Below are 26,084 nucleotides of genomic sequence, written 5' to 3'. Positions count from 1 at the left end.
TGCAAAACCGACACCGTGAGCTCGTCACTGAGAAGGGGGGGTACCTCCTTGTGACCACCCTCCGGCGTGAGAATCAGACTAGATTGCTCTTGAATATAAGTGTATATTAAGAGATTGCTAGAGAAGATAAGATAATGAGATATCAGATAATGTAAGATAATGTGTCCATACCATTCCAAGGTGTAGTATTTATAGCCGAAGGTACGTTTCCAAGAAAGTACAGCCGGCTGAATAGTATTCCTGTTCTGCCAACTGTGGGCTACGCACATGCCATGCTGGTGGTTGGTGGGTAGGCAGCGGCTGATAGTGACCAGGCCGGCTGTGTACTATTCCTTTTCCACCAACTGCAGGCTATGCACGTGCAACGACAGGTTGGTGAGTAGGCAGCGGCTGATAGTGACATTAAGTAATAGAGCATGCTGCTCGTTGTACTGTTGTCAGTGAGCTGTCGCAGCTTTGGTCAGATCTTTTGTCCTTACCTCGTCAGGTACAGTACAAAAGATCCTCCAGTAGCGTACGTACTGGCTTATTTGGGCGGGAGTTTTCCCGGCTTTGTGCGGGAGTATTCCCGGCTTGCTCACTCCTTCTTCAGGTGACATTACTGAATTATTTAAGAGTTAAGTGTCTTGTGCGTGTAGCCTTGCTGCGCGGGTAGCCTTCCCTGATGGCTAGTATCCGTTGCTGCAGGAACAGGCGGAGTACGTCGACCATTGGGAGGCTTTTCCTGCGGGAACAGCTTGCATACTGCGCGTAAGGACGTCACGTCTCTGAGCATGGTGGGTCCTGCGGATCCAGTTGGTTTCTGCGCAGACGTCTCTCTTCAAGGTGAGTCTTGCGAGTTTAGCCTTTGCGCAGACGTCCCTGTTGAAGGTGAGTCTTGCGGGTTCAACTGCGCAGACGTCCCTCTTTGAGGTGAGTTTTGCGGGTCCAACTGGGCTCTGCTAGGACCTACCTCTTCACACACTCTCAAAACACACACTACGTAATGGCGAAATCGGTGCTGATCGTCGCACTATGCGTCCTATTACCAGCGCTCATTAGCGCCTCACGTCCGATGTCACGTCCCTACGTCCTTCAAGGCCGTGTTTACTGCGATACTTGCCGTGCCGGTTTTGAGACCTCCGCCACCACTTACATTCCTCGTATGTTTACTCTCTGCGTATAATATGTTGATTACTATTGTAGATCTGTGGTTATGAAGCGTAAATATGTTTATATATGTATAGATCTGAGCTTTTAGTGGCAGTTTAGTGTAAAAATGGACGAATCCGGTGGTTTATTGAAGGTTTAGGGTTTTAATTTATTAATTAACGATGAATTGCGATTGCGTGTTGTTCAAGCACTAATACTACTAATTTTGTTGAATCGGTTTTAAAGTGTTATGGTAATTAGTATCGAATATGTTAGTTTCTGACTAGATCTGAGCTTGTAGTAGTAGTTTAGTGTAAAAATGGACGAATCTGGTGGTTTTTTGAAGACCTAGGGTTTTATTTTATAAATTATCAATGAATTGTGATTGCGCATTATTTATTTAGGTATTAATACTGATTCTGTTGATTCCGTTATATAATATTATAATAATAGATGTCGATTTTGTGAATTATATTCTAGTGTTATTAACTTAGATCTCACGTATCAGTCAAGCATGATCTCATGTTAGTAGTTTATGGTTATTATTTAATAAAGCTTGTTGCAGAATTAGGATTAGGATTTTTGAGTCATTGCTAGATTCGATCGATCACAGAATTATGATCTGTAGAATGTTGTGATGGTTCTACTGTTTGGATTTATTGTTATAGTACATTGATCCTTGAGTTATATCTTTTCATTATTATCTCGATTCATAGTAAACGAGCAGTATATAATATTTAAGGTTTATAGTTATCAATTTGTCAAGTGGTTAGAGTATTAGGATCATGTTAATTCCTGAGGATTTAAGTCACTGCCAGATTAAATCGATAACAGAAGTATGATTTGTGGAGTGTTGTAATTCAAAATCTACCGTTGCAAGCGCGCAGTTCTTGTTCTTTTATAAAATGTTTAATTATTACATCTGTTATTGATTTGTAGGTGCTAAGGTTAGGGTGGAATGCAAGGACAGGACACAAAAGCTTCTATACACTGCTGAAGGAACCACTGATGCAACCGGAACCTACTACATCAAGGTGAACGAAGACCATGGTGACGAGACCTGTGATGTGGTTCTTGCGAGCAGCCCAATGGGTGACTGCAAGACTGCTGACCCAGGGCGTGACCGCGCACGTGTGGTTCTTACCAGCTACAATGGAATTGTGTCGGATACTCGTTTCGCTAACGCTATGGGGTTCATGAAGGATGATGTCATGTCTGGCTGCACCACGCTGCTCCAGTCAGTCATGGAAGAAGAGGATTAGAATGGTGGTAATTCTTGTCTAGTATGTAATATGTTGTTGGATTTGGTTGGTTAAAGCGTTCTAATATTTGTTTGTTCTGGATTGTGTTGAGATTGATATGGTTTTAATGGATATAAAGGAGTAATGAGGAAACACCTTGTTTCATGAATCATTTTTTTGTTTTCTGTTTTCTATCAACTATGTTAGCACCATCATATGCATTCTTCCTTTTCATTTATAGACTTTTTTTCTTAGTATATTCTAACCATTTACATTGATGTGGTTAAGACTTATATCATACGGGTCTAATTGGCTAGTTGGCTTCATGTGGGCTCATTTAGTGTTATGAGTCTGGTAATTGCCTTCATGTGATCTCAATTATTATTGTCATGGTGGTCTCAAATCTCAATAATAGTTATCATGAGTCTTGGCTTCAAAGTCATTTAATATCATATTACTTTTGTCTCCTTGAATATATGTGCATCCTTTCATATCATATGTAGATAGTATTAATATTGGAGCTTATGTCAACTACATAAACGGGTTCTCTTGCTCTTTGCCCCAAACAAGGTTCCAGCTTAAACAATCACTTTTAAAAACATTTTTAGCTTTCAATGACAAGCTTGGATTCCCTTTAGTTGGTTCTACAAATGCATCATGTGGGATTATTATTTGAATACACAAAAATGTCTAGAAGATCAAAGCACATGCCCAAATCTTAAGTTGTGAGGTTCATAAACCTATTATTAGTGAATTCATAAATCCAGAGGTTCAAACCACAAATTCATAGTATCGTGTCTAGTCTCAGAAACTCGTATTAGAAATATTATAGATTTTGACCTCCAACTGATAATATTCTAACCTTAATTCAACTGAAGAGAACAAACAAGTTCCTTTTAATTGATTGGGCAAATTGTCACTAACGAGTGCCTGTTCCTTAGGCCATGCGATATAATATTCCTGCACACGCGGGTGCCATTGGAACATAAGACGCCGATGTCCAACGTGAATGCCTTTGCAATAGGGGCTTATTTGGAATGATGTAACTTGTTCCAAACAAAAAAACTATCCTATGTTATAAGGCGAAGCGCTCATTAGCCAATATTAAAAACTACGAGAACCGCTTTAATTCTTATATTACTTACTGCATTAATTGGCCAAAACACAACAATTTTTAATATTTTTAAAAAAACATGATATTGACATTCTTTTGTATTAAAATATATAAGTGTATAATTGTATATATACATTGTGCACATATTAATAATTAAGTAATTATGAGATAAAAACAGAACATGCAATTGAAGAAGCTGGAATAGCTCAGTTGGTTAGAGCGTGTGGCTGTTAACCACAAGGTCGGAGGTTCAAGCCCTTCTTTTAGCGATTTGCTTATTTTTTTTTTATTTTGCTGCCAGATACTAACTTTAATACAAAGGTCTTGATTAACATAGCATAAAGGGAAAGAAAAAAAAAACAGAACATGAACTGCAACATTATCAAACAGTCGTGAAACAAATGACGATTCAATAATGTCATGTTACCAAATTAAGAAGAAAGTCTCAAACATTAAAAAAAAAAAAAAATCCCAAAAGGACCAACCTACTAATTCTCAATCCGGCCACCAATTCCGCCACCATCACTGTCGGCGATCTTTGAAGACTCCACCAACATCTCTTCCTCGTTAATCTCCAACGACTTCGTTTTCTCACCATCAGAATCCGAGTCTGTATTCGCGTGGTTAAATTCCGAGCCCAATGAGGACCGGCCCGATAGGCCCAATACTGAGCTGGTGCTGCTTTCTCCTTTATGGCAAGAAGCAAGTCTGTTTGCATCGTCATCTTTCATTCTCTGCGCGTATATTTTAAAGTCGAATTTTGCCATATTTTTCCCGCCAAATGAGGACTCGAGTTTGTCTATGTAAAACAAACTTTCCATGAAGTTTTTCGTGCCTGGATCGTCTGAGTAGACGAATTTCACTTTGCTTGTTGTTTTAGGCTCGAGAAACGGCTTCACAACCTGTAATAACATAACCTTGAAGTTGAACCGAGTAACTCTCAAGCTCGTAAATTTAACAAGTTTTTTCACTTGTTAGACTAAAAGAAACCAAACCCAGTATTGGTTTGACTTTAAATGTCAAACTGACTAGTTTTTTGAAGTTCACAAATTTATCTAGTTTTTTAAAAGTCAGTCTGACCTCAAAAGTCAAACTATGAAATATGTACCTTCCAAAACGGTTCAAAGAATTTTGGTGGATTGTAAAGAATTGCTAAACCGAGCCTCTCGGGATAATGATCTTGCAATATATGTGCGGTTTCTTTTGTCGTTTTGAGGGATATATTCGACATACTGAATCCATGAAAATCAATCAACCAAACCATTTGTTCTTGTTCTGGTGGTAGGTGAAATATCGCGTTTTCCATGCAATATACCAAATATTTAATTTGTGCTCGCGTTGACTTCGAGTTCTGCAGTAAAATACCCAAAAAAAAAAACAAAGGGTATCCAACAAAAATGGTAAAAGTAAGTTTGACTTTAAAGTCAAAGTCATAGTTATTACTTATTACTTTTGAGGCATAAAATGTGAAATGAAACCTGGCATTTAGGTCTCATAACAAGTACACTCCTCCCTTGTTTGTCCAGAAAACTTGATCGGTAAAACTTCCCGGTTTCTGCCTCGGCTGCAACATGTTCCTAAAAAAATTTTGTAAAAAAAAATTCAATTGATTACTGTAAAAGCAATGGTAAAAATAATATATTTAACGTTGTAATTACAATGAGGGAAAGCCTAGACAAACCTACTTTTGTAACACCGGTGGTCCTTGAAATGGATGAGGGTTGGTTTTTCTAGTTAAGGGTACTTTAGTCATTTCAAATGCACTTAACTGAAAAGGCTAACGCCATCCATTTCGAGGATCATTTGTGTTACGCTTTTAAACTATCTGTGACCAGATATGTAATTTAAGGACCAAAATTAACAATGATCAAGATTCAGTCAAGGGGCATTTTACCCAACGAATCTCTTCGGGTTTGTAGTTCACTCTCCATATTAAAGATGTTTCAAGCATTTTTTCTGCTTTTTTAACGTTCCAATTCCGGGCTCTAAGATATCTTGAAATTGATTGGTCAGATAAACACCGGGAATACTCATCTCCAAGCTTTTGTTTGATCTTGTCAATCGATGCGTGTTTCTCAATTGCCTTGCGTACCTCATTGATCTAAAATGCAACCATATTATATAACTTTTATTGTTTTATATAGTCATATGACTAAAGTATTTGAAATGATGAATAAGTATTGAAAACATACCAACTTTGGTTGATCTTGTAGGCTAACCGACACATTCGAGTTTGTTTTCTTCAGTGATGGAGACATAAGTTGTGGATTCATGGCTTTATTTGAGGTCCTATTTGTTAAAAAAAACAAGGATTTCAAATTGACACTTCCAGAATCAGAGTCAAAGTCAGAGTCAAACCACATATTTTCAAGGTAAAGTTTGATTTGAATTAAAAAAGTTAGTGAATGAAGTTCCAAAAGGTTCAATTTATGATACTTATTGATTGATAGTAAAGATTACTGTCAAAATTGTAGCCAAATCAATATCAAGTTGGATTTGAAAATGATAAGTTTGACCTTAACATTTCTGAGAAAAGGGCATCAAAAGGTCAACATCTTTTTCATGAAATTACAAAAATCATGCGCAATTTAAATTCATAGAAGAAAACTTATGCATTAAATAATAAGTTTAAACAACTAAACACACAATTGCTTCCATGCAATTCATAACATTCATGCATTGACCAAAAACTAAGTCTTCATTCCTTTTGATTTCATGGCCACATAAATATAAACAATTAATAAAAGTATAAAACACAATCAATTAAACAGCTTCAAATTCATTGCAGAGTCCACATATTCAAGAACAATCAAGCATTGACCGAAAAGTCAATACATATTTCATCAAATCCAGTAAATAACAACAACATATTGAAAATTCATCCTCTTTCCATTCAACTTATACAACCCGCATACTCAAGTATAAGGAATGAAACAAACAAACATTTTTTCTTGAAACTAAAAACTAAAAGAATATATAAATAACTAATTTAATCATCAGCATAGTTCAAGAACATTCAAAAATCCATATCATATCTTAACAAATTACAGGCTTAGTTCAGTCAAGAACATCTATTATTAAAAGAACTAAACACACAGTTCTCAAAATAATTAAAAATCTCAGTATGGTTCAGGAGCAATCAATCATCAACTGACTGAAAACCTTTTTTACAAATTTTTACAATAAAATTCAGGTAACTTTACACAATTATAACCAACCAAACACAATATTGTCAAATTCAAGAAAACAAATAAAAGCAACACATAGTAATTCTACACAGGGTAGTGTGTCTGTAATCTGTATGCCATTTTTTATTAAAAAAATTCATGGGAATAACAAGAAACAAGAATGATTAATGGGATTTAAAGAATTATATAAAACCTAAATAAAAAGAATACCTTTTTTGTTGTGATGAAAGATTCAAAAAGATTTAACCATCAATTGAAAGACGAGAAATTAAATCAACAAAGGATGGCTGATTTAATTAAGGATGATGATTCCAAAGATGGATTTGGTATGTATGGGTTATGTTATGTTATTGAGGAGGTCAAATTCGACGTGCAACAAACAAAACAAACAGTCGGCAATTCGACATGCAAACCAAACCAACACACCTTTTGTTATTATTATTATTAATTTTATGTGTTTCAACAACCTTAGAATTATACAAAAAAATATATATTGGTTTTTTATATTAATTATAATGGATATCACTCAAATTAGTGCTTATTATTTTATCCATATCTTTCTTAAAACTTATTTTTTTATCTACTTATTAAAATAAATAAAATAAATGCATTTAAATCAAATACAAATGACTTTAAGTGTATAAATAACATGTTTGTTAATATGATGTACTTATTATTACTCTATAACTTTTGAGCTAAAGCAATCATTATTACATTATTTTATTTTTTATAACATAATTATTATAGTTCAAAACTGTAATCACTCTAGTTTTATATATATATATATAGAGAGAGAGAGAGAGATGGTTAATTTTATTTATACCAGATCTCATCGAAGTTAAATATATGATTCTTATTAATATACCTAAGCGCATTTTCACGTACGCTAGTTGTCCGTGCTTTGTGAACACTTAACTATATAAAACTTACCTTTTGCTTTAAAGACTTTAAGGTTATGTTAATGGTTTTGTAACACCTATGCATTTTCATGCATGAAATCACTAGTCTTTTATACTCGTATTTAATAAGGTCCATGTATTAGTTCACCATCTATATTATTATGGAATCATATATTATTTATTTCTAGTTATTAATATTATTTTCATATGCACAATTACATGTTTCTATGTACATTTAGTTATACATGATTAATCGTTAACGTGACACGTTTAACCAGGAATGCCTAGATTTAATATTTGTCATTGTCAATTTTATCCTAAAGTAATTTTATTTATATCCTTAAATTCAAATTAAGAATAACCTTCTAGAATATTCTATTCTTGATCTCCAAGATTAGCCTTATTCAAATTTGAATTCAACTCCTAGTCAAATTCTATCTATAATTCATCAGAATCTCTTCTCTAAACACCTCTATAAATAGAACTCTCTAGCACCCCTAAAATTCATTCCAAACCTGCATATTCCAAAGCCCCAAGGTTGAAAATTCGTGATCATCATCCTCTCAAAGATTCACAACTCGTTTCCTTCCTAGTAAGTTTTAATTTCCGTATAATGTTTTGTTCTTTCATTCTGCAGAAAAACCTTTTATTTCAACGCTTAGATCTCGGTCATAATATATCCAAATCACGAATTTAAAAAGCCTAAATTGGTTCTTTATGTATCTAGTATCTCTGTAATTTTTGGTGTAAAATTTTATAAACTTTAAAAACGTTTTTATTATTTTTTTTTTAACAAAGGGTCTTGCTGAAAATCCTAATAGATAACTTTAGCCTCAAAACGAATGTCATAACTCACTCATGTTTACGAATTATGACCCAATTTTTGGATATATTGTAGACCTTCTAATTATAAAAATTATCCAACTAGAATCTCCTCAATTTGTTAAAGTATCGATTTTTAGTTATTTTTCTACTAAACTGACTCAGAATCAGACCCCTCGGTAGTCTATGAATTTTATATTTTTTTTTATAAACACTTAAATCTTATAAAAAATATACATGTTAAAAAACTCATACGGTTACAAGATATAAAACTTTCGTAATCTAACTCAAAGGTTTACTATTTTTAAAAATTCTTGTCTTGAACAGTAAACAACCTATTCTTTTCTAGAAAAGATAATTTAAAACCCTAAACCATAAAGTATCACTTGAAAACCTAAAATCCAATTGTACTTCCAAACAAACACCAAGTCTATAGATATTCAACCAAGGGTTCTGTCACCAAGGCTACGGCCTAAGGAAAAACCAAGTGGCGTGTCCGGGCGTGAATGGACCCACTTACCTTTTCCTGGGAACCTGAGGTCGGAGATTCTATTCCACCGAAATAGGGTCACATTCTAACAACTTTCTTGATCATTAGGGCTCTAAACAAAAGCGTTACAAGTCTCAATTCATCAACGAAGGTGAGTTCATAGCCCCTTTTACATGCTTTTAAACGTTTTATACTTCGGGGTGGAAACATGCATAATCAATTTGTTTTACATGTTATTTGATTCAAGATTTATTCATGATATTCATTGTGTGATTATTACAAGTGTATACTTAATCGCATGTACAACCATTAACTTGTTAAAGCCCGTGGTAGTATGATGATAGATCTATTGGCCGGACCCGCCCACGCAGGCCTTAGGTAGAGGCTTGTGTGTTCAGAATCCGACGATCGTTAAACATTAAACATAATAGTCTAATCGTGGATTAGACGACTCGCTAAACGTGTCAGAGGTTTGGTTGTAATCACAAAGTATACAAAGTAACTTAACACATATGGATTGCTTTCAACTTAAAACTTATTTTATTAAAACCTATGTTCTCACCAACTATTTTTAGTTGACACTCGCGCATGTTTTTCAGGTATTGGAAATTTGTTTGTTGAAGATTACTTGATGCAAGATATAGGATTGCATGATTAGACCTAGATGATTATAAAACAATTCATTGTATCTCTGTATTGCTTGATATTAAATTAAATTTAACGACTATTGTAACACGTAGTATCATGTGCTATGAACAATCACCGTCTCACCTCGACGTATTCCGCCGTCGGTTGGGGTGTGACAGTTTCTAACCACCTCTAGAGATTTGTAACATCATATTTCAATAAAGTGCACTGTGCAAGCATGCAAGGGCGGGACTGCTCGGTCAACCAAAAGATGTATGTATTTTATGTATTTAAAAATCGAGTAACATTGTATATTACCGACTACGGCAGCCATTAAACATATAATTATTATAATACAGCGTAAGTAGCATACTTGATCTAGTGGTTAGTTAGCTCCCACTTGATTCGATTTGCTATTCACAAAAAATAAAAGGATGAACAAGAAAACTGACCAAAACTTGATCGACACTATTGAACTTGCAATTGGAAAACACACAACTCCTGTTTGCTTGACTTTTAAATAAAACAAATAAACTTGCAAAACATTCAAAAACAAAACATATAATTATTTATACTTTCAAACTATTAATTCAATCCAACTTTCTTTCAAAACCAACCTGTTAACTTTATTCATAACTTGTTTATGGATTAACTTCCAATATTAGTCACTTTATTAAAAGATTGTGTGTTCAAATATTTACATTTATATTTTTTTTCCCTATTTTGACACATGTATTACCCTTGTGATTGATTCTTCTCGCTTAGTTGCTGTTTTTTGTTTTTATTCTTACATTTTATTTTGTGTGTGTGTGTAAAACTAGGGTCCAGTTTTGGTTGTGTTCAAACCTCAACCACAACATAGTTTTTTAGATTTTAGCACAAGTATTACCATTCTCTTTCTAATTTTCGTTCATGTTTGTTTGTTTTTGTTGTGTGTGATAAGGCTAGGCTTTTTATTACTTTTATATAAGTGTGTTTTTTAGCAACAAACTAATTAATGTTAGGTGACTTTTTTTAAGAAACCATTTACCTAAATAAACACAAAATGTGTAAGTAGTTCCCTAAACTCGTGCATTTCTCTTTCGGTATATAAACAATAACATTGCATACTCACAAATCACAATTTCCATATTTTAGAAAAGAAACTTATTATATGCAAACTTTTTTATATTCGCAAGATGAGAAAGTGAGGTTTTATATAACCGAATGTATGGTTCAAGATAATAAATAGCATATACCAAATCTTATATAATTTTTGTTTTTTATTTTATGTATCAACGATAGAGGTGGCATGTAACATTCATATAGTGGGATAGGCACATGACCAAAGCCGAACCGTATAATCATCTTTTGAAACATAGTAAAAACTAGTAAAATATAACTCAGTGCTTCGCAGCGGGGTAAAAACATGAATACAACGCTAACCAGTTTCGACGACATTTACATTAATATTAACATCACAAGAAACAACTGCATGGAAACTTTAAGAAAGAGAGTCTACAATCAAAATTACGATTATTAGTTGATAACATTAGATGACTACTATTCAAATTTCTGCTCACGTTAAGCAAAATTAATAATAGGAACTAGGAAGTGTATAAAAGTCTAAATTCATGTACATATATGGGAAAAAAAAATCACAAGAGCACACCAGGCTTTGATTAGGCTTGTCAGAAGTGGGCCCATTGTCGGACTTTCGGCCCAATAATTAGGATAGCACCATAGTCATCAGATAACTAGACCACTTGGAAGATGATGGACAAAGTTATCTTCTCTAACAACCCGACTTATGTTTCTAATATGCTGATTTTGTATTAGAAATCATTCCACCTTTAAAGTATTTTGTTGAAAGACTGTTGCAATTTTTGTAGTATTTGGTTGTTGTCTTCTAGTGTCTTGCTAGTTGTGTTTTATAAAGTCGTTTTTATAAAAAAAAAAAAAGATGGTTGATCACTTAATAATTCTTTTATGATTAGTTTCATTGTAGAGTTTCATTATCTAGTAAAGCCCAGTTGGACCCGCAAGACTCACCTCAAAGAGGGACGTATGCGCAGTTGAAACCGCAAGACTCACCTTCAACAGGGACGTCTGCGCAAAGGCTAAACTCGCAAGACTCACCTTGAAGAGAGACGTCTGCGCAGAAACCAACTGGATCCGCAGGACCCACCATGCTCAGAGACGTGACGTCTTTACGCGCATTACGCAAGCTGTTCCCGCAGGAAAAGCCTCCCAATGGTCGACGTAATCCGCCTGTTCCCGCAGTAACGGATACTAGCCATCAGGGAAGGCTACCCGCGCAGCAAGACTACACGCACAAGGCACTTAACTCTTAAATAATTCAGTAATGTCACCTGAAGGAGTGAGCAAGCCGGGAACACTCCCGCCCAAAGCCGGGAATACTCCCGCCCAAATGAGCCAGTCCGTACGCTACTGGAGGACCTTTTATACTGTACCTGACGAGGTATGGACAAAAGGTCTGACCAAAGCAGCGACAGCTCACTGTGACAAAGGAATAGTACACAGCCGGCCTGGTCACTATCAGCCGCTGCCTACTCACCAACCCCTGTCACTATTAGCCGCTGCCTACTCACCAACCTGTCGTAGCACGTGCATAGCCTGCAGTTGGTGGAAAAGAATAGTACACAGCCGGCCTGGTCACTATCAGCCGCTGCCTACCCACTGTAACACCCCGACCAAAGGCGGATTATACATCGGGGCGCCACATATTGTTTCATTACTCGTGACACTATTGGGTGTCAATATTTAATAAATACATTCATTCGCGCACGCGCAAAGCAAACACAAATAATACAAATCAACATAAATCAATATATTATAAATCATAATATCCGAACAGCAATAACTTGTCTTGATACATTTTAATCTAGGTCAAAAATAAAGAAAACTTCCTACATGTCCACAAGCTCCAAAACAGCTACTGCAAACCTGAACATGTGTTAAAATAAACGTCAAACACTTGCGTGTTGGTGAGAAATCAAGTTTAATACAATACATAGATAACAATAAATCTGCGCGCAACACGTGTATGTCTGGTGTTTAACAAGGGTGCAATCAGATTGTGATCAAGCCTAAATAGATCATAGCTCATAGTTCATAGTTCAATCCGTGCTCCCGATTGAGCACAAAAACGAGAAAACATCTGTGCAAGTGTAAACAAAGAAAACCGTAAACGATAGGTCTCCCGTGTTCATCTAATGGATCCATGAAAACTGCGGAATAGGCCGAACAAAGCGGTTAATGATACACACATACAAATAAACAGCCAAGTAAACGTCCTCAACACATGGGATACTGCGCGACTAAAGCTCATAAACAAGTTTAAGACTCTAAGTTTGTATGAACACATGAACATCCCAAAACATTAAAAGCAAAAAGGGATTAGGTACGAGATTACTCACTTGATAAACGATGCGGTGTAAGATAAAGCAAGAACCAACTTTAAACAAGCACAAGTTAACCTATAAATAAGATTATTGTTTTAATGATTTGTTTTAAGTCTTGATTATAAGTTAGCATAATTAATAAGTAAACTATTATATATAATATATTACCGGAAAACAGGGCAGAGGAGAGGAGAAAACGGAGGCAAGAGAGGAGGGAGGCGGCTGAAGAACAACGGCAGAGAGCAAAAAGGGAGGAAGAGAATAAGTGTAGTGTGTGAAGTGTTAAGAAAATAGTACTATATATAGGCAAACCCTAGGGGACACAAACCCTAGAAAAGATCTCCAAAAGTAAAAGAAAAGATATCAACAGTAAAAAGTTCTGAAAAGTAAAGATATCAAAAGATATGGTAGCAGGGAAAAAGAGAAAGGCTGACAGGATTCAGAAAAAGGCATGGGAGAGGACAGATAAAGTTACTGGTCAAGCATGGCAAAAGCAGATCTCAAAAGATTATGTCAGTCACTTTATCTACTAACCAATGGGGTTGGTGCGCATGCTGCGCTGAAAGTAACTTTTCAGACATAAAGCAGATTAGGTCAATAGCTCAAAAGATAAGACAACACAAAAGCAAATGGCTAGATTAAACAGAAGAAAACTCAAAGGGTTTAGCGCGAGAAGGCTGACATAGAAGGTCAAGAGAGCGCGAGCGCGAAGGCAGACAGAACCAACCTTAACGCGTCGCGGAAAGAACTACATTTCTAAGCGCGCCGCGGGAAGAATCACATTTCTTAGCGCGCCGCGGGAGGAATTAAAATTCCTAGCGCGCCGCGGGAAGAACTATAATTCTTCGCGCGTCGAGGGATGAACTACGATTCTTAGCGCGCTGCGAGTAGAACTACAAATCCTTAGCGCGTCGCGGGAAGAACTACCGTTCTTAGCGCGCTGCGAGAAGAATTACAATTCTTAGCGCGCTGCGAGAAGAGTTCGTCTCGCGTATCGCTGTAACAGGTGGTCTTCACGCAGGATTCCTTGTAAGGGAGTCTGGCGCGTGGAGCTGCGCAGACAACCTTAGGCGGGAAGGAACAAAGGACAAGCAAAGAGTTAGAAGAAAAAGAGGGAAACAAGGCGTAAGGGCGGGACGGCGACAAGAGGGAAAAGAAGGCGGAAAGAGAGGAGAGGGACAGGACGGCGGAAAGAAAAAGAGAGAAAGAGGCGGGAAGGAAATATATTATTATTCTTAAAAATAAAGTACAAGTATAAATAAATATTAAATCATAAAAGAAGGAGATCGGATCGGAGAAACGGGTACCTGGGTCGGGTCGGATCGGGGCAGATGTCACAGTCTCCCCTACTTTAAGAAATTTCGTCCCGAAATTTATCTCGAAGTAGGTTGCGCAGAGAACAGGTGCGGGTACTTGATCTTCATTTGATCTTCCCTTTCCCATGTAAACTCGGCTCCGCGCTTGGACTCCCAGCGAACTTTCACGATAGGGATACGACTGCGCTTGGTTTGCTTAACCTCGCGATCCATAATCTCAACAGGCTTCTCAACGAAATGCATAGTTTCATCAACTTGAACTTCATCAAGTGGAATGTGAAGGTTCTCGTCAGCTAAACACTTCTTGAGATTGGATACATGGAACGTTGGATGCACATTACTGAGCGCGGGCGGCAGGTCAAGTCTGTAGGCAACTTTTCCTACACGCGCGAGAATCTTGAATGGACCAACATAACGAGGAGCAAGCTTACCTTTCTTCCCAAAGCGGACAACACCTTTCCAAGGCGACACCTTGAGGAGAACAAGATCACCAACTTGAAATTCGAGAGGCTTCCGCCTACGATCTGCGTAACTCTTCTGTCGGCTTCTGGCAGTCAGCAGATGATCACGGATCTTGGCGATTTTATCGGTTGTCTCTTGAACAAGTTCGGGTCCTGTGATTTGAGCTTCTCCCACTTCGCTCCAACAAATCGGGGAGCGGCACTTACGACCGTAAAGTGCTTCAAATGGGGCCATACCAATACTGGAATGATAGCTGTTATTATAAGAGAACTCGATCAAAGGCAGGTGTGAATCCCAATTACCTCCAAAATCAAGAACACAAGATCGGAGCATATCCTCAAGAGTTTGAATAGTTCGCTCAGACTGACCGTCAGTCTGAGGATGATATGCCGTACTCATGTCCAAGCGAGTTCCTAGCGCAGATTGGAGAGATTTCCAAAAGCGAGATATAAAACGGCCATCGCGATCGGATATGATGCTCAAAGGAGTACCATGGCGGCAGACAATTTCCTTGACATAAAGCTGCGCGAGTTGCTCAACACGGTAGTTTTCACGAATGGGCAGGAAGTGAGCAGACTTAGTCAATCGATCCACTATTACCCAAATGCTATCATGTTTGCTTGCTGTCAAAGGTAATTTGGTAATAAAGTCCATCGCTACACATTCCCATTTCCACGTAGGAATTTCTGGTTGTTCGAGCAAACCAGATGGGCGTTGGTGTTCAGCTTTTACTTTAGAACAAGTCAGGCATTTAGCTACGAACACAGCAATATCCTTTTTCATACCGGGCCACCAATAAGTTATGCGCAAATCCTTGTACATCTTATCAGCGCCAGGATGAATAGAATACCGAGATTTGTGCGCTTCACTCAGGATATCAGCGCGAAGATTCTCATCAAAGGGAATCCAGATGCGATTGAGATAGCAGAGAATTCCACTCAGATTGGGCACAAAATGCGCTTCCGCGCCACACGCTAACTCGGCGCGAAGGTTACCATTACTGATGGATGCGCGCTGCGCGTCGCGAATGCGTGATTCAAGATTGCTCTGAATCGGCGCAAAGTGAAGCTGTGTGCGCGGCAAAATACAGTTAAGCTGGCAGGGTTTTCGGCTGAGCGCATCGGCTACCACATTAGCCTTACCAGGATGATACCGGATCTCACATTCGTAATCGCTGATGAGTTCGTTCCATCGGCGTTGCCTCATGTTAAGTTCCTTTTGATCAAAGATATGCTGAAGGCTTTTATGGTCAGTGTAGAGGATACACTTAGTACCATAAAGGTAGTGTCTCCAGATCTTTAAGGCAAAAACAACTGCACCAAGTTCGAGATCGTGAGTTGTATAATTCTTTTCATGAACCTTAAGTTGCCTTGATGCGTAAGCGATAACCTTGCCTCGTTGCATAAGAACACAACCGAGACCTTGGTTGGAGGCATCGCAATACACGACAAAATCATCATTACCCTCAGGTAGCGCAAGAACAGGAGCTTCACACAACAAACGCTTGAGCGTTAGAAAGGCTTCTTCTTGCTTCGAGCCCCAAATATACGGTTTACCTTTGTGCGTTAGAGCTGTTAAAGGCAAAGCGATCTTTGAGAAGTTCGAAATAAATCGCCGGTAGTAACCAGCTAAGCCCAGAAAGGAACGGATCTCGGAAGGAGAGGATGGCGTAATCCAGTTCTTGATTGCTTCAATTTTGGATGGGTCGACATGAATACCCATCTTGTTCACAACATGGCCAAGAAACTGTACTTCATCAGACCAGAATTCACACTTGGAAAGCTTAGCATAGAGTTGCTCAGCTCTAAGCTTTTGCAACACCAACCGAAGATGTTGCTCGTGCTCGGCCTTGGTCTTAGAATACACCAGAACATCATCGATAAACACAATCACGAATTTATCCAAGAAAGGCCTACACACCCGATTCATTAGATCCATGAAAACGGCGGGTGCATTGGTTAAACCGAAGGACATGACCAAGAATTCAAAATGGCCATAACGAGTTCGAAAAGCAGTCTTCGGAACATCTTCATCGCGGATGCGCAACTGGTGATAGCCAGAGCGGAGATCAATCTTCGAGAAACAAGAGGCACCTTGGAGTTGATCAAAGAGGTCGTTAATACGCGGTAAGGGATACCGGTTCTTAATGGTGAGTTTGTTCAACTCGCGGTAATCAATACACATGCGAAACGATCCATCTTTGTTTTTAACGAACAACACCGGAGCACCCCAGGGCGAAGAGCTAGGGCGGATGAATCCTTTAGCAGTCAACTCTTGAAGTTGGCTTGCCAATTCTTGCATCTCAGCGGGCGCAAGACGGTAAGGAGATTTAGCCACGGGGGAAGCACCAGGGACAAGATCAATACGAAACTCGACTTCACGAGCGGGAGGGATACCAGGAAGATCATCAGGAAAAACTTCAGGGAAATCACGCACAACAGGGATATCGCGAAGCTTCTTCTCTTCAGCAGGTTTAACCACATGTGCTAAAAATGCAATACACTTCTTCCGCATGAGTCTTTGGGCTTCGGCGCAAGACATAAGTTTAAGACCACTGGAGGGTTTCTCGCCGTAGATGTGAAGATCACCATTTTCTCGAGGAATGCGAATCAACTTCTTGGCGCAAATAACTTCGGCGCGATTATGCGAAAGCCAATCCATACCAATGATAACATCAAAACTTCCAAGAGGCATGGGGATGAGGTCGATTAGAAAATCGTTTTCGTTAAGGTTAAGCGTGCAATCTTTAATCACTGAGTTTATTAAAACAGTTTCACCATTAGCCAATTCAACTGAAAAATTTTCTTTTAAATCGTTGCGCGGTCGCGCAAGCTTCTGCTCGAAGGCGCGAGAGATAAAACTTCGATCGGCGCCAGTATCAAAAAGTACAGAAGCATAAAATCCGTTAAGCAAAAATGTACCATTAACTACGTCATTATTCGCTTGCGCTTGGTGCGCGGTTATGTTAAAAGCTCGTCCACGCGTCACTTGGTTCGAAATCTGGTTCACCGGATTTGCTTGTGTGATTTGCACTTGTAGTCTCGGGCACGCGTTCCGGAAATGACTGGGATCACCGCAGTTATAGCACGACCTGGGTCGTGGGTTTTGGTATGTTGGTTGTGGGTTCTGCGGGTAAACTGGTGGTGTTGGCGCAATTGGATTGGCGAGAGGGACTCTACAGTATTCAGCAGAGTGACCAACGCGGCCACATCGGTTACATTGACGACACGGGGTTTGGGTTGGGTGGTGGAGTCTACAGGTTGGGCAAAAGGGTTGATTTCCTGTGTAAGGTTTCTTAGGTGGCGGGGCAGGGAGTGCTGGATTGGTTAAGGCATAGTTGTGGACTACAGGAGGTGTTGGGTAGGCTGTCAGTGGGTTAGGCGCGTAAACTGGAGGTTGATAAATGGGTTGCTGGGCAATGGGCGGGTTGGTAAGCGCATAGGCCTTGCGCCTGCGCTTGAGGTTGTTACGGTTTGAGGGTTCAGGTTTGGTTTCTGTTGGTTCAGGGGCAGTCTTGGTGAGTTTGGTCTTCTCAGTTCCCCGCAGGAACAGGGTTCCTGCTCTGACATGGTTGTCGCTGAGCACAGCGGCCAACTCGATGGCGTCAGAGAGGGTAACTGGGTTTCTAGCCCATACAGAATCTTGAATTTCCATGGGGAGACCCCCAAGGAATTTCTCTATGGCTCGGCGGGAAGGGGTAACAAGGTGAGGGACAAGCAAACTTAGTTCATGGAAGCGCGTCGCGTACTCGCGCGCTTCACCGCTGTATTGCTTAAGATTCCAAAATTCCTCCTCCAGGCGCTTAATTTCGTTGGGAGGGCAGAATTCTCGCGTAAGAATTTCCTTGAATTCCTCCCATGTCATGCTAGAAGCAGCCTCTGCGCCACGCGCATGAGCTACTCCATTCCACCATGTAAGCGCTCTAGATTCCAGGACACTGGAAGCATATAGGGTTCGTCTGTATGAGGGGCATTGGGTGTGGAGGAAAGTGTTTTCTATTTTCTCAAGCCACTGGAGCATCACGGTGGATCCTTCAAGACCTGTGAACTTTGGAGGGTTACCCGCGTTAAAGGACTTAATGTTGTTACCAGAGGTGTTAGCATTGTTTTGGTTTAAGGCTTGGGCTATTGCGGCGGCCATTTCCTGGGAACGTTGTTGTCTACGCATGCGCGAGGCTTCTCTTCTCTGAAATCGGCGAGATAGCGGAGGCATTCTATAAGAATTTTAATTTTAGTTAATATCTTGGTTTTAGCGCAAAGTATAACCTCGAAAAGCTTGGTTTCACGGAGTCAGTTACTGTCCAAAGTTAAAGTAAAATAAATGATCCTAAATGCAGACTTAATAAAGGTAACAAATTCGAATCAAGAATCGACAATTCATGTATCACCATGACTTTCCGAATTCCCAATTTAAAATATACGAGCAAACGAGTATTGGAGATTGACGATTCATGTATCACCATGACTTTTCAATCCTCAATATAAAACATACAAGAAAATGAGTATTGGAGGTTGACAATTCATGTATCACCATGACTTTTCAAGTCTCCAACCTCAGAACATAATCGTAAATGGAAATTGAAAATCAACTATTCATGTATCACCATGACTTTTCGGATTTTCAAATCCAACAAACGAATATGTAAGAAAAATCAATAAAAATCGAAATTCAACAAAAATCGAAATATCGCGGAATAAAACATAAAATCATATACTGCGCAAGCGCGAGCATATTCATAAATAACGAGTAATTAACAATAAGCGCGCAAACATGAGATTTCTCTCATGCGCGAGAAGGGACTCTTAGGTATTCTAGGCCGTTACGTCTAACCACCTATCCTAAAGTCAACGAGCTCTGATACCAATCTGTAACACCCCGACCAAAGGCGGATTATACATCGGGGCGCCACATATTGTTTCATTACTCGTGACACTATTGGGTGTCAATATTTAATAAATACATTCATTCGCGCACGCGCAAAGCAAACACAAATAATACAAATCAACATAAATCAATATATTATAAATCATAATATCCGAACAGCAATAACTTGTCTTGATACATTTTAATCTAGGTCAAAAATAAAGAAAATTTCCTACATGTCCACAAGCTCCAAAACAGCTACTGCAAACCTGAACATGTGTTAAAATAAACGTCAAACACTTGCGTGTTGGTGAGAAATCAAGTTTAATACAATACATAGATAACAATAAATCTGCGCGCAACACGTGTATGTCTGGTGTTTAACAAGGGTGCAATCAGATTGTGATCAAGCCTAAATAGATCATAGCTCATAGTTCATAGTTCAATCCGTGCTCCCGATTGAGCACAAAAACGAGAAAACATCTGTGCAAGTGTAAACAAAGAAAACCGTAAACGATAGGTCTCCCGTGTTCATCTAATGGATCCATGAAAACTGCGGAATAGGCCGAACAAAGCGGTTAATGATACACACATACAAATAAACAGCCAAGTAAACGTCCTCAACACATGGGATACTGCGCGACTAAAGCTCATAAACAAGTTTAAGACTCTAAGTTTGTATGAACACATGAACATCCCAAAACATTAAAAGCAAAAAGGGATTAGGTACGAGATTACTCACTTGATAAACGATGCGGTGTAAGATAAAGCAAGAACCAACTTTAAACAAGCACAAGTTAACCTATAAATAAGATTATTGTTTTAATGATTTGTTTTAAGTCTTGATTATAAGTTAGCATAATTAATAAGTAAACTATTATATATAATATATTACCGGAAAACAGGGCAGAGGAGAGGAGAAAACGGAGGCAAGAGAGGAGGGAGGCGGCTGAAGAACAACGGCAGAGAGCAAAAAGGGAGGAAGAGAATAAGTGTAGTGTGTGAAGTGTTAAGAAAATAGTACTATATATAGGCAAACCCTAGGGGACACAAACCCTAGAAAAGATCTCCAAAAGTAAAAGAAAAGATATCAACAGTAAAAAGTTCTGAAAAGTAAAGATATCAAAAGATATGGTAGCAGGGAAAAAGAGAAAGGCTGACAGGATTCAGAAAAAGGCATGGGAGAGGACAGATAAAGTTACTGGTCAAGCATGGCAAAAGCAGATCTCAAAAGATTATGTCAGTCACTTTATCTACCAACCAATGGGGTTGGTGCGCATGCTGCGCTGAAAGTAACTTTTCAGACATAAAGCAGATTAGGTCAACAGCTCAAAAGATAAGACAACACAAAAGCAAATGGCTAGATTAAACAGAAGAAAACTCAAAGGGTTTAGCGCGAGAAGGCTGACATAGAAGGTCAAGAGAGCGCGAGCGCGAAGGCAGACAGAACCAACCTTAACGCGTCGCGGAAAGAACTACATTTCTAAGCGCGCCGCGGGAAGAATCACATTTCTTAGCGCGCCGCGGGAGGAATTAAAATTCCTAGCGTGCCGCGGGAAGAACTATAATTCTTCGCGCGTCGAGGGATGAACTACGATTCTTAGCGCGCTGCGAGTAGAACTACAAATCCTTAGCGCGTCGCGGGAAGAACTACCGTTCTTAGCGCGCTGCGAGAAGAATTACAATTCTTAGCGCGCTGCGAGAAGAGTTCGTCTCGCGTATCGCTGTAACAGGTGGTCTTCACGCAGGATTCCTTGTAAGGGAGTCTGGCGCGTGGAGCTGCGCAGACAACCTTAGGCGGGAAGGAACAAAGGACAAGCAAAGAGTTGAGGGAAACAAGGCGTAAGGGCGGGACGGCGACAAGAGGGAAAAGAAGGCGGAAAGAGAGGAGAGGGACAGGACGGCGGAAAGAAAAAGAGAGAAAGAGGCGGGAAGGAAATATATTATTATTATTAAAAATAAAGTACAAGTATAAATAAATATTAAATCATAAAAGAAGGAGATCGGATCGGAGAAACGGGTACCTGGGTCGGGTCGGATCGGGGCAGATGTCACACCCACCAACTACCAGCATGGCATGTGCGTAGCCCACAGTTGGCAGAACAGGAATACTATTTAGCCGGCTGTACCTTCTTGGAAACCTACCTTCGGCTATAAATACTCCAACACCTTGGAATGGTATGGACACATTACATTACCTTACATTATCTGATATCTCCATATATTATCTTATCTTCTCTAGCAATCTCTTAATATACACTTATATTCAAGAGCAATCTAGTCTGATTCTCACGCCGGAGGGTGGTCACAAGGAGGTACCCCCCCCTTCTCAGTGACGAGCTCACGGTGTCTGTTTTGCAGGTCATCAGAAGAACCATCTTTGCCGGACCTAACCCCTCGTGGGAAACATCTATTTAACCCCCAGATTATCCGTAATCTGCCCGAGGTCAATTAGTGTTTCTTCTGTGTTAAATCTTGTTTGTTTGTCAAAATCTTAAAAATGACTTAAAATATCACACATCTATTGTTTCATTGGGTTAAAAGTATATCTAAACCATGTTATATGACTTCGGTGGAGTGGTCTTGTTTAGAAGAGCTAAAAAAAGGCGGTTTGGGACTGGTTTTAGACAAACCAAACTGGTTTGAGTTTAAAACTGGTTTCACCCAAACCGGTTCTCAAGCCTACTCAAACCGTCAGTTTTAGGACCGGTTCCCCTTAAGATCTACCAAACCGGTTTAAAACTGAATCGGTTCTAGAAAAACCGGTTAAACGGATTTATAAACGGACCGAACCGACGTGACCAGGTCGGCCTATCTTGCTTCTAAACCGGTTTTGGCTAGCCGTTGACCAAACCGGTTTGGGTTTAAAACCGGTTTTGTACACCTCTAGCCTTGTGCGCGAGCCGAGAGTTTTACCACATACAATGGGTCTTCGTATAGTCGGTTCCCCTGGAATTGACAAGCCAGGTCCCCAGCACTAGCAGGCGTAAGTGACCTTTTGCTAATAGGTTATAGGTGTACCCTGATGCCGGATTTTGTAGGTTGCTAAAGAAATAGATAGTGTAGGCTATTCCGGCATGTGTCACCCATCATCTTGTTGGCGTCGCCTTCTTGTCGACGCCACATCCTCGACCATCTGTCTTGGGACAAAACAACATGTATAATGCTAAGTTTCGAGAAAAAGAAAAACTAATAATGATAATAATACAAATAAATACATACATTTTTCATTCTTCTCATATTTATATATTTAAAACAAGAATTTGTCAATAAGAAAAGAGAGAACTTCAAAAATGAAAATAAGAAAAGAAGAAATAATTATGAAGGAAGGGTAGTAGAAAGATCCAAAAACCAAGTAAAGATGCCTGCGGGTCATCAATAGTATCCGCGAGCCGTCTACAGTATCTGCGGGAAGTAACCACGCATCATTCATAATATCCGCAGGAGACACCCGCAGGTCATTCACAAAACTCGAGGGAGTCATCCACAAAAGAACGAAAGCCCAGATATTCCCTTGTGAACCGTAGAAGTTCCCCCGCACAAGAAAGAAACAATAGAAGTTCACACTTTGGAGGGGAAAACAGTTGTAACGATATTATTATAAAGGATTGTCAAAATATTCACTGATAGTGATATTTACCTCCTTCACGGAGAACACGAGGTGACACGGCCAATTAGATAAAGACAACTGGACACCTAGTAATAATCATGCACATGGCCAGTTGTCGCCTTCTGCCAAAACGTGACACGTATCCATTCAGGTAGAAGGAGGAATCTTTTGGATAGTGACAACTCCACCAATCACACTCGCGAACCCCCGGCTGTAAATACCTTCGTCATCATCGTAAGGTATTCATTCACGATCACAACATTACATCCTTCTTCTCTCTTAAGAAAGGTACTTATTCTCACATTGGAGGGAGGTTACGGGAAAACCCCCATCTTGTACTTCCCATAGTGAGATTCACGGTGATTTGTTTTGCGGCCCCAAAATAGCCCATCAACAAAATGAGATTCCAACTTTGTCCCCTAAACTTAATATTTCCAAAAATGGCCCTCTCTAACTTATCTTTGACCATGTATTAGGAAATCTAGCGCGTCTTTGACGACATGTTAGCATAACACGTCGTAAAAGACGTATTGGATTTCCTAACACATGGTTAAAGACGCTAACACGTCGTCAAAGACACGTTAGATTTCCTAACACATGGTTAAAGATGAGTTAGGCCTCCAAACACGTAGTCAAAGATATGTTAGCATCAAACGCGTAGTCGAAGATATGTTAGCTTTTTTGTTTGTTTTTTTAATATTATATTTTTATAATTAGTTTTACTTATTTTGTTTTTCTTTTATAACTTTTAATATATAAAATTTTATATTATTTCGAATACACCGACGAGAAATGTTTACTTTTATCTACGGACCGACATAAATTTTATTTAAAACCGAGCGGGGTCAAATTTTATTGAATATTTCGATATTGATTTGGCACGGCTCGAGTTTGAGTTAGTTTATGTCGGTCAGTAGGTAAATGTAACCATGTCTCGTCGGTATATTCGAAATAATATATGTGACATTCGTCAATTTCGGGTCTTGTTTGTATTCGTTTTTGTATTTGTTTATTATGTAAACCGACCCGATTTGTAAACCGAAGCTTATGTTATAATCAAAATGATGGATTTATGTTACAATATTGTTTCACACTTGTTGGGTCTTGAAAATATCCTATTTTTATTTGTATTTTTATTTATTTATTTATTTATTTGTTGTTTTGTGTTTTTGTCTTGATCCATTTTGCATGAAAACTCTTGTGTCTCACACCCATATTTGACCACCAACATTACCCTATATATACACCACATTTCCTCTTCATTTTCCCTTGCTACAACTCCAAAAAAAAAACTCTCTCAAACATCAAAGATTCAAGGTTATTTTCTTAAGTGTTCTTGAAGGATTTTGGTCTTTCATCTTAATTAGTTTATGTACCTTATTAATACTTGTTTATGGTTGTGCAACATATATATAATATACACCCCTTGTTTACCTTTGGTAGTTACTTCTCCGATTCCGGTCGGTGAGGTTTCGGACCCCATAAGGCAAGGCTTCATGGAGGACTTCGTGTCCTTGATATATATACATCTATATAACTTGTTCATACATATTAATCTTGCTTATTTTAGTTTGTTGGTCATGTTTACAAGTTCCATGGTTATGGGTTTTTAAAAGTCTATGCTTCGGTTTAACCGTAAATAGCTCTAAACCGTAAACCGAACTTTGTTACTAGTTTTGTTTGTTTAAACATACTTAGTGTTAGATCTAAGTTTCTAAAATCATTTTTACAAATTCTATGGTTATGGGTTTGTAGAATCTTACCTCGGTCTTAACCCGAAACACGATCCGAACCGAAAACCGAACTTTTGTTTAAAGACTTTATTGTTAACTTTTGGTATTTTTTTATTTGTACATTATTATACAAGTTCTTTAGTGTTTGGACATGTGGAAACCATCTATGAACTTGTTGTGAGATGGAAACCGAACCAAACCGATTATTGCTCGCTTAAGACACACAAGTGTGTTTTTTTTTAGCCATCAAGACTTGTATATTTCTTTAAAAATAGTTACAAATTGATTTTTAAATATTTTCTTAAGTACTTGGAAATGTTGGATCCAACTTGATCTCATAACAAAGTTTGGACCGACAAAACCGAACACTCGCTTAACGTGCGTTATTAGTTCTAAAACAATGGAACTACATACTTGGTTAAGTCTTATTAAATTGTATTGAGTTATCTCATAACATTCAATATTTTGGAAAGTTGACTTTGGGTTTGACCAATTATCAAGACCCGAGCCGACAACCTGAACACTCGATAAAAAAAACCCGTTTTAGTATCTTTATTCCAAAGGGATTTGCATTCTTGCATTTTACCCACCTTATTACTTAACATAGGTTGAGTAAATATTAAGGTTAGATACTTTAACCCGGTTTCGAGCAAACTTACATTTTTAAAGGGTTATTATTATAAATTCTTAAATAGTCACATTTTAAACCTTGAACTTTAATTATTTACATTTCTCAACATTTATTTTGTTTAAAGACCTTCAAGACAACCTTTCTAAATTCAAGACTTCTTTTCTTTTTAGGCATTGTGCGTTAAACTCGTCGTTACGACAAATCTCCAAATTATCATCTTTCAAGTTTACTACTTGAAGGTGAGTACTTCATACCCCATTTTCCATCTTTTATTTTGGGGGTGACATTTCATACTTATTCAACAAAATGCTTTATATTTGAATCTTAAACCACAAACGTAGTTGTATACTTTACATAAATAATTGCTCGATTTGGTGTTCTATGCTTATATGCCTATGTGTTTATCGCTTTTGGTTGGTGGAACTATAAAATCCTAGACTATTTGGCATCCCCTTATAGCAAGGTGTCGTTAACGTAATGCAATTAACGATAACTATAAAATCCTAGACTATTTGGCATCCCCTTATAGCTAGGTGTCGCTAATGTGTTTAGC

The 26,084-nt window shown here is 38.5% G+C and overlaps 2 protein-coding genes and 1 non-coding gene across 3 annotated transcripts; 2 read left to right on the top strand and 1 right to left on the bottom strand.

Moving 5' to 3' along the window:
- The first annotated feature begins 979 nt into the window (after positions 1-979).
- On the top strand, positions 980-2,448 carry LOC143588888 (pollen-specific protein C13-like). The gene is made up of 2 exons (XM_077069787.1): positions 980-1,142; positions 2,071-2,448. Exons 1-2 carry the CDS (start codon positions 986-988, stop codon positions 2,391-2,393), a joined length of 480 nt encoding a protein of 159 aa, XP_076925902.1. The 5' UTR covers positions 980-985; the 3' UTR covers positions 2,394-2,448.
- Positions 2,449-3,681: 1,233 nt separating this feature from the next.
- On the top strand, positions 3,682-3,755 carry TRNAN-GUU (transfer RNA asparagine (anticodon GUU)). The gene has a single exon. It is a non-coding gene; the product is annotated as a tRNA-Asn (tRNA).
- Positions 3,756-3,974: 219 nt separating this feature from the next.
- LOC143588887 (uncharacterized) lies at positions 3,975-6,972 on the bottom strand. The gene is made up of 6 exons (XM_077069786.1): positions 6,868-6,972; positions 5,679-5,761; positions 5,381-5,587; positions 4,965-5,063; positions 4,595-4,837; positions 3,975-4,388 (listed from the first exon to the last, which is right to left on the bottom strand). The coding sequence occupies exons 2-6, from the start codon at positions 5,757-5,759 to the stop codon at positions 3,975-3,977; spliced, it is 1,044 nt and encodes a 347-aa protein (XP_076925901.1). The 5' UTR covers positions 5,760-5,761; positions 6,868-6,972.
- Positions 6,973-26,084: the final 19,112 nt, after the last annotated feature.

This window comes from Bidens hawaiensis, unplaced genomic scaffold (genome assembly GCF_021521415.1).
Source record: "Bidens hawaiensis isolate Kalapana, Puna unplaced genomic scaffold, B.hawaiensis_p1.1 tig00036872_1, whole genome shotgun sequence".
NCBI classification, from domain to species: domain Eukaryota; kingdom Viridiplantae; phylum Streptophyta; class Magnoliopsida; order Asterales; family Asteraceae; genus Bidens; species Bidens hawaiensis.
Note: the sequence above shows the minus strand (reverse complement) of the source record. Positions and strands in the feature narration are given on the sequence as shown.

Excerpts from the sequence above, each read along its gene's own strand:
- LOC143588888 (XM_077069787.1), top strand. The coding sequence starts at position 986 with ATGGCGAAATCGGTGCTGATCGTCGCACTATGCGTCCTATTACCAGCG. Across the intron at positions 1,143-2,070 it reads CGCCACCACTTACATTCCTC|GTGCTAAGGTTAGGGTGGAA; the intron begins GTATGTTTACTC and ends ATTGATTTGTAG.
- LOC143588887 (XM_077069786.1), bottom strand. The coding sequence starts at position 5,759 with ATGAATCCACAACTTATGTCTCCATCACTGAAGAAAACAAACTCGAAT. Across the intron at positions 5,064-5,380 it reads AACCCGAAGAGATTCGTTGG|GAACATGTTGCAGCCGAGGC; the intron begins GTAAAATGCCCC and ends AAATTTTTTTAG. Across the intron at positions 4,838-4,964 it reads TTATGAGACCTAAATGCCAG|AACTCGAAGTCAACGCGAGC; the intron begins GTTTCATTTCAC and ends ATTTTACTGCAG.